This window comes from Podarcis raffonei, chromosome 8, assembly GCF_027172205.1.
Source record: "Podarcis raffonei isolate rPodRaf1 chromosome 8, rPodRaf1.pri, whole genome shotgun sequence".
NCBI classification, from domain to species: domain Eukaryota; kingdom Metazoa; phylum Chordata; class Lepidosauria; order Squamata; family Lacertidae; genus Podarcis; species Podarcis raffonei.
Genome location: NC_070609.1, coordinates 87,844,778 through 87,854,075, shown reverse-complemented (window position 1 = coordinate 87,854,075; position 9,298 = coordinate 87,844,778). Strand labels below are relative to the sequence as shown.

The 9,298-nt window shown below is 44.3% G+C and overlaps 1 protein-coding gene across 1 annotated transcript; it reads left to right on the top strand.

The window, feature by feature from the left end:
• Window positions 1-1,208: 1,208 nt before the first annotated feature.
• BMP10 (bone morphogenetic protein 10) lies at window positions 1,209-6,632 on the top strand. The gene is made up of 2 exons (XM_053401358.1): window positions 1,209-1,849; window positions 5,296-6,632. The coding sequence occupies exons 1-2, from the start codon at window positions 1,540-1,542 to the stop codon at window positions 6,234-6,236; spliced, it is 1,251 nt and encodes a 416-aa protein (XP_053257333.1). The 5' UTR covers window positions 1,209-1,539; the 3' UTR covers window positions 6,237-6,632.
• Window positions 6,633-9,298: the final 2,666 nt, after the last annotated feature.

The following is a 9,298-nucleotide window of genomic DNA, read 5'->3' as shown; positions in this document are numbered from 1 at the left end:
ACACTTGGTTTTTCAAATTAAAGGCATGAGATTTATTTATTTATCAAGGTGGCTTACAATAAAAATACATAAAACCAGACTGTAAAAACCATATTAAATGACTGAAATCAAACATCAATTAACCATTGTGGAAAGATATCTTCTTAATTGCCTGCATGGGCCTGGTGGGATACAATAAATAAAAATAAATAAAAAATCAGCAGGCATTTAAATGTTAAAACAGAAGGCGCCTGCTGAATCTCCAGTGGCAGAGCATTCCACATGACCAGGCCGATGTGATTGAAGGCTCAGTTTCTTGTTGTTGTCAAATGAGCCTTGCCAACCTGGGAGATGACCAACGACATTCCTGCAAATGATCTCAGTAACTGAGCTGAGACAGAAGGGTTCAGGTGATCCCTGAGACAGCTTGGGCCTCAGTTGTTCAGAGCTTCGTAAATTAATACAATGCACTTACTCCTCACTTCCCCAAAATGTTTATTATTTCTAGCCATCTCGAGAGCTTTGAGAGTTACTTTGCTGGGTGTGCCTCCTGACTGGAAGGTGAGTTCAGTGAAGGGACTCATGCAGTGACACAACAGGCTTCCTCCAAGGGAGGAATAGTTTCATCTTTTCACCGATAGTGGCTGAATTCGCCAATCACATGCAATATGGAGTTGGTGCAGAATTGTTAGACAGTCAATATGATGTTGCCATTACGTTCGGCACTCTGGTTTAAGAAGGACATTGACAAGCTGGAAGGTGTGCACAGGAGGGTGACCAAGATGATCAAGGGTCTGGAAACCAAGCCATATGAAGAATGGTTGAGGGATCTAGAAGAGGAGACTAAGAAGAGATATGATAGCCATCTTCCAGCAGGCTCTTCTCATGTCCATATGCTTCTTGTACATTGAAACAGTCTTCCAAACCATCATTTGCCCTAAGCTTTTACTTCCAACTCCTGAGCGTTTTTCAGTCTCCCCTCGGAGCAAACGTTTACTTGCCGCTTTTCAGAGGTCTACTCTGGATTGGCAGAAACTTGGTTATAGCATGGACCATGGATACTCCTATGCCATGCGCATGTTTAGCTGAAATCGCAACAAAGCAAAGAGACTTGGTTTCAAAATGGTCAGCTGGGTTCAAAGACGTTAGCAGTGGCAAGGGGCGGAGGGGGGAGTCAGGTCCCACGCAGAAAAAAAGCAAGGGGGAATTGCACTATTTCATAGCATCCCAATGTGGAATGTTTACAAAATGCTCATTAAGAGGAAGGAGGATTGTGAGATAGCAACCGAAATCTGGTGAACAAGCTTACATTGGAGGAGATAAGAGAGCGAAGGGCTTGTATAGGAGGCACCGCCAGCTCTATCCAATTACTGGGACCTGGATGGGCGTGTGGAAACAAGAGCCAGAGAGAGAAAGAGAGAGAGTTGGATCACAAGCTCCAACTTCCAAACTTGTCAACCGTCAGTGACACAAGACGTTGATACCCATTTGCAGGGGGATAAAATAGGCGGCACAAGAGCAACGCTTTTGTCGAGTCTTGTGGCCAGCTAGAACGAGGCCATGGAACCCGCAGGCTTTCAACTGTGGGCAGCCGTCTCCATTCTGGTGCACCTTGCAAACGGTAGTCCCATCATGAGCCTAGACATGCCTCTCCTGGAGGAAGACAGGCCGTTCTTTGACGAACAGGATGCCTTGCTTCAGACTTTGCAGAACGAGTTGCTGAAGGCGCTCAACATCTCCGACATCCCCCTGCAAGAGACGGCAGCCAAGGTGGACCCTCCGGAATACATGCTAGAGCTCTTTAACAGGTTTGCCACTGATAAGACCTCCATGCCATCAGCCAACATCATCAGAAGCTTCAAAAATGAAGGTAAGGTCTCTGAAACAAGCCTATTAGGTGTTGCAGTTAGGATGAAGAGGGGAAGTTTGATGGGTGATTTATTAGCAAAGTGATTCAGCTAAGCAAGTGTCAAGCTGGTTGACCACACACCTTATCTGCCCAGCTGTTTGACAAATGACTGCAAGCCATTTGAACCATTTGCTGGATTTTCAAGTGCATGGCACACCTGGTTTTTAAATGTCTATCAGGGATGCTTTTTGAAAAAGTGACTACTAATTTTGAGATCTAAATGGAGAATCTCCTCCCCCTGCCCAAGTCTTACTTAAAATGCTCCTTTGAAGATAGTCATGGTTGCCTTCTTTGGTAGCGCAGTGGTTTTTCAGTGTCAGGTCATCTTTTTCACATGCAGAAGGAGCTAGGTTTAATCCCTGGGACCTCTTGGGTAGGGCTGGGAATATTCCCTGCCTAAAACTTTGGATTGTTGACAATATTGAGCATGAAGGACCAACAGCTTCCTATGTTCCTAGAAGTAAGCACAACAGAAGTAATTTGCTTAGCATTTCCTCTGCATGAGCTGTTGCACAAACACACTACTGCGATCCCACTCAGCTCCCCCTGATTTCGGTGGATATTGTGTCAGAGAACTTTCAGGGGGGTTGTATATGTTGTTTGTATATTGCTTTTGATAACAAAATCTTTCATCAATTATTATGCTCATTTTATATATAAATATATATAACACAATGTATTAGTGGCACATGAGCTACATGCCATTGGTATTTACATGGGTAACTTGGTCATCAGGTGTGCCACATAGTGCACTCCAGATGTTGTTGGACAACTGGATCCCTGAACATTGACTGTGCTGATTGAAGCTTATGGAAGTGGCAGCCACCAACATCTGGAGGGCTGGATGAATAGGACTATCCATTCAAAGGGATACTCTGCTTCCTCCTAGATACTCAGCTTCCCACCCCAAAAACTGATGCAATAAAAATATTTCCTTCTACCTAGAAGGTTTTTCCAAAACTCTAAAGAAACAGTGAGATCAGAAGCAAATCCTATTGGATTTGATAGAGTTTACTCCCAAATAAATGGGCAGGGTTGCAGCCTTCGACCAACTAAAAATATGTGGGGCTTTTGCAAGTTTTCAGATTTTGTATGAATGCAAAAGATGTTCAATGTCCACATAGCTCTCAGCTATACTTTTTTGAGAGTGGCATGCTTTTTCCTTTCTGTTTTCATAATCAGCATCTTATAAACTGAGATTCGGGAAATGTAGACACAATGGCACTTACTGAGCTCCTTCAGTTTCCTTTGAATCGTGTTCTGGAATATTGTTTCCATGAATGTAGCTTAGACGCTGGCAGTCCTGTTGTCAGCTATGGGGAAGGGACTCAGGATGAACCAAAATTCTCCATTTAGAAATTCTGAAGTCAATGCAACCCAAACCCAGCAGTCTGCATTAATTGATATGTGGGGAAGGGTGAATGCAGATAGGGACATTATTTCCTTTTAAAACTTGGTGTTGGTGTGAAACATTCCCTATATAGATTGGTCTCATAGCCTGCCTGCAAAGTGCAACCTTTTCCTATACAAATCTCTAAGACTGAATGAATCAGCGTGGTGGACCTGATCACAAAAGCCATACCAAGAAATGCATTCTTAAAACGAGATGGGTGTGTCCCACTTTCATGATGTGCTTCTGATTTGGAGAAGCAGCATTTTTGCCAATAACGCTAACTAAGATCATTTTAACATTCCAATTCGAAAGTCACTTAAGCCAAAGGGCTAATTTAGTCACGGATCACGGCTGACTTGCTTTACGCTCTAACGCTCCATCTTAACTAACTTGCAAATTATGGCACTGCTAACTGTTCAGAGGCAGGAGCCGAGTAGAACTTTAAAAGTCTGCACCAGCTTTCATAGAGAAGAGTCCACTTCAGCAGCTGTGTCTAATGAGGCCATCATGAATCTGTGAGTCTTGAAAAGCTTTCTTGTTGTTGTTGTTTAGTCGTTTAGTCGTGTCCGACTCTTCGGGACCCCCTGGACCAGAGCACGCCAGGCACTTCTGTCTCCCACTGCCTCCCGCAGTTTGGCCAAACTCATGTTCGTAGCTTCGAGAACACTGTCCAACCATCTCGTCCTCTGTCGTCCCCTTCTCCTTGTGCCCTCCATCTTTCCCAGCATCAGGGTCTTTTCCAGGGAGTCTTCTCTTCTCATGAGGTGGCCAAAGTATTGGAGCCTCAGCTTCACGATCTGTCCTTCCAGTGAGCACTCAGGGCTGATTTCCTTCAGAATGGATCGGTTTGATCTTCTTGCAGTCCGTGGGACTCTCAAGAGTCTCCTCCAGCACCAGAATTCAAAAGCAGCAATTCTTTGGCGATCAGCCTTCTTTATGGTCCAGCTCTCACTTCCATACATCACTACTGAGAAAACCATAGCTTTTACTATACGGACCTTGAAAAGCTACAGGACTCTTTCTCATTTTCACTGCAGTAGACTAACACTACCACCCTCTCCAGACATCGATTAAAAGAGATTACTAATGCACTCTTGCACATATGAAAGCCCAGACCGTCTTCAAGTAAACTCCGTTAGATTTTAAACACACATTTCTCAACTTTAGAGCTGTCAAGATGAACTTCACCAGCAAGCAAACCCTCGCGGTGACTCTAGCAAATGCGAAGGAAGGCTCTGTCCTGTGGGCCTCATCAGGCCTGCCACATTTATCTTGCTTTCCTGAATTTCAAAATTTCACCAAGTGAATATTTCCTACCTCTTTCTTGTAAGAGCCTCCTGTAGAAGCTCTCCAAACAATTCTGGCTACATTTGACAATATGTGAGACAGAAATGTATAAAGATTTCCCCTTCCTCTAGTTTTGTGTTTGCCTTACTCACTTCTTCTTTGACCACCAAGTCAATCAGATTAAGCTCAGCATTAAATTTCCATGGGGGTCTTTTAGAAAAGATCCCCTGAACTCTCCCAAAACTACAATATTCAGGATTCTTGGGTCATAGTCAATCTGGAGTCAATCTGGTTGCGTAGAAGTCCCCTCTAGCCCTGTGGTTCACAAAATGGGTGGTACCACCTCCTGGGGGTGGGGCAGGCAGTGGGAGGGATACTAAGAGGCAGATGATCAGACTTGGAAAACCTAGAATCACCAGATCAAGTTCATCCATTTCGTTGAATTAATTAAACTAAATCATTTTAATTGGATTTTGAATAAATGTGCAATTAACTGTTATTGTTTTGAATTTTATTCTATTGTTATCTTCTGTAGGCCATGCACATTGCTATTCTGAATCATGCTTTTTATAGGGTGAGGCAGGGGTCACTGGGGAGGAGTTTATGGAACCAAGGAGACAAGGCCCTGAAAAGGTTTGGGACCCATTCCTAGGCATAGACGCCCTTTCGTTGGTGAGCATGGCCATATAGGGAAGAAGGGTAACATCTGATTGCTTTTAATTTTCAGAGCAGATTCCACAGCCCATCCACTTCAATGGAATACGGAGGTACCCTCTTCTCTTCAACGTCTCCATTCCACACCACGAGAAAATAACAATGGCGGAATTGAGGCTCTACACTCTGGTGCAGGAGGACAGGATGTTCTACAATGGTCTCAGCAGGAAAGTCACCATCCTGGAAGTTCTCGAGAATGACCGTGGAAGAGGGAAGGAGGAAGAGGAGAGGAGAATGAAAGTTCTGGCATCCCGGCACATTTACAGCACCGACAATGAATGGAAAACGTTTGAGGTCACGGAGGCCATCAGGAGGTGGCATCACTCAGACTCCACCACTCATCAGCTGGAGGTGCAGATTGAGAGCCGAGGGGGAGAGGAGGCCGTCGGAGGAGGGAAAGCAGATATCGACATCGATTCGGAGACCAAACATGAGCCTTTACTCATTGTGTTTTCCGACGACCGAAGCCATGCCAAGAAAGAGGAGAAGCACGAACTGAATGAGATAATAGAGCACGAGCAAGATTTGCAGGACCTGGACATGAATGATTTCCATACCAGCCCCAGAAAGGAGAAACTCCTGCAGATCAGATCCAACATCATCTACGACTCCACATCCCGGATAAGGAGGAACGCCAAGGGGAGCAGCTGCAAAAAGACTTCGCTCTATGTGGATTTCAAGGAGATTGGCTGGGATTCCTGGATCATTGCACCTCCAGGCTATGACGCCTCTCAGTGCAGGGGAGCTTGCTCCTTCCCTTTGGACGATCACCTCACGACCACTCATGCCAAGGCCCGGACTTTGATTCACTTGAATGATCCCCAGAAAGCTTCTCCAGCTTGTTGTGTACCTACCAAGCTGGATCCCATCTCCTTACTCTTCTTAGATAATGGGGTTGTCACCTACAAGCTCAACTACGAAGGCATGGCTGTCTCAGAGTGCGGGTGCAGATAGTAGAAGGGTGCTCCCCACCCACAGGGCTTTGGGTCCTCCTCAGATTATTTAATTGTTTCATCTGTATATTTGTACAGTTTTGATTTGTACAGACTTAATAAGCTTATTTAATGGGGCATGTACAGATAATTAGAGACAAAGGAAATGGGCAACAGATTAGAGGGGGGTGTATTTTTCGCTTTCACGGTTGGCTTGGGGAAAGCAGGATTGTGCATTTTCGCTTTACTCAAGAGTCAGTTTACACAATCAGCAGAATCCAGTGTTAATTCTCTCCCCTTATGCCAGATTATACCACTTCAAACTGCCCATGGTTCAATTCTCCCCCACAAAATAAAATGCCTCGCAGTCGTTTCTGCTGACTGTGTGAACTAACCCCCCCCCCCAAATCTGGCCACTGAGAACCATTTCAATTCCCCTTTTTGTGTCCAAATCAGGATTTGCAGTATACTGTACACACAAAGGATGTTATTTTTAAATATATTTCTGAGAACGAACTCAATCAATCGGATGGTTATATGATGCATTCAGAAGAAATTAAAATTGCTGGACACAGTATCGGTAATGTTGATGTGCACAGATCTAGCCCCCACCCCCATGTCACTAGAAATTGCCTCAGATACAAATTGTGCAGCACGCTCGGTCCCAGCTCCTGCCAACCTAGCAGTTCGAAAGCACATCAAAGTCCAAGTAGATAAATAGGTACCACTCCGGGGGGAAGGTAAACGGTGTTTCCGTGCACTGCTCTGGTTCGCCAGAAGCGGCCTAGTCATGCTGCCCATATGACCTGGAAGCTGTATGCCGGCTCCCTTGGCCAATAAAGCGAGATGAGTGCCGCAACTCCAGAGTCGGTCACGACTGGACCTAATGGTCAGGGGTCCCTTTACCTTCAGCTTTACTAAGGCTTTGGGCTTACTCCACCAGAGGGAAGGTTGTTCCAGAGCCATGACTCTTGGGTTGGGGGTTTGTGCATCTCCAGTAGTTACAGACAATGAGGTAATTCTGATATGATTGACATGTAGAGATGATGCACTGACCAAAGTCCCCTTTTCTGCACAACTTTGTTTAACCTAGTTTTTAATCATTTAAAAGCAGAACAGAACTTCAAGTAAGCATACATAAGAGAGTCCAGTTACAGACTCAGATTATAAAACACATGGTGCAACCCTACACAACTTTTGAAAGGTGCAATACTTCACTACCCTCTCCTTTGAAAGATCATTGTGCATAACCAGTTTGGTGGGGGCTTATCCTCAGACAGACATACCTGATTCCAATTGCATAAATGCTGGCAATTCAAAATTTGGTGCCTGTTGCACCTGCCAAGAACTATATTCTCCTCTTGCATTAATGACCTGCTCTATGACTGTCAACAGAAATAGACCAAGAAAATACTGGTGACTTGGAATTTGTCCCCCCCACCCCACCCGCAAGACCCAATGCTCTTTGCATGCTTGTTGAGATTCTACGGAGAGGGGAAATTATACTGTGCTTCGTGTCAGAATGGAATATGTCTGCGGACAAAGAGAGGGTCTTTGCCTTTATGAAGCTGTCAATTCACAAGACGGTGCTCTCTCAAGTCACATGTCATGTTTCCGCCACTCGCCCTCCAACAAATCATTGCGATAAGAAGGTGTTGGAGCTGAGAAACAATAGGCCTGGTGCTTTATTTATACTAAGCTGGGAATTTGTCAGATTCTTTGGAAAGTGTAATTGACGCTGAGTGCGCTGCCCTCGGCTGCAACCTACTGTACTGTCTCCAGCCTTTGTTTTACACTTTTAAGGCAAGGCTGTATTCCCTGGATGAGATAACAGGCCTTGCCTTTGAGAGAATGGACTCTTGACTCTTCACGGGAATCAACACCAAAGACAACGTCAAGGACTAACTCAAACCAGCTCAACCTACATCCATGCAGCCGTTATTTATTGATATATTTATTGACTGTTGTAATATAATGTAGAATACAAAATCTTCTATTTTTGTGCTTTATGTAAGACACACGTGGACAATCCTGTGCATTGAATCATACATGGATTTTGACGCTAATAACGGCAAAAAAAAGTGTTGCGGATTTTCTCGCTTGTTTTCTTTTGTAAATATATAATTTGTCTCTTTTTTTAATTTCTCGGTGTAATACAAAATATAGTGGCATATAGTATGCAGTCGCTTTTTTCCCCTTTCCCCTTTCTTTTTTGCGAGCCCAAAGTCCTTGAACACAAGGGACAGATATGAGATCTATGGAGAACACCTGGTACATATCACAAACTCTGAGAACCTGCTGTTATAAGAATTTTAAGGTCTTATATATATAAAATAGATGTTCATAAATGTACCAAGCGAACACATACATAAATATATGAACCACATGTCTGAAACCCACAGAAAAGTCCTGGAACCATTTTCTCTCTCCTCAAATGACCTCAAATATTTCTCTGCAAGGTCGAAGGAAAGGGGAAATCTCTCCATTGTCTCTGTGCTCACAAATCCTGCATTAAGGGCACATTTAAGATGTGAATAGGGTGAGCCTGTGACCTGTGATCTGGATTCAGGAATTGATGAGTTATCATAACAAAAGAGTGGCCAAAACCCAGGTAATGCAGTCAGGTAACCTGGCAGACAGGAAATAAACAACAAACTCAGGATTCTCTTTTAGACCGCCCCCTGTGATATATGTATGATGTTTCTGGGGGTGGTCTAGAGTTTGAGGGCAATTTAAAAAGTCTATATAAGGGTGGGCACACCTTTGTTCTGGGTCCCGTCCCACCCCTTGTGTGTGGGGGAGAGCACCCTGTTGCAACAGCTTTAATAAAGATCAGGCTTACTAGCTGCTTTGCTTTTCAATATTCTCTGGTTGGTCTCTGTTATTTTCTTCTACCGATAGAGAACCTACAAAAGGACTCTATATGGGCTCTTGGGTACCCCATAAGGGAAAAGGAGCAGTTTTTCTCTCTCATAACACCGCCACCATCGTATTCCGGCCCTGCCTGGAAGACCTGCCTATCAGTCTACAAACCATAATGTTTACTCCACAAATTCCCCCAGGCTATGCTGAGTTGGGTGTATC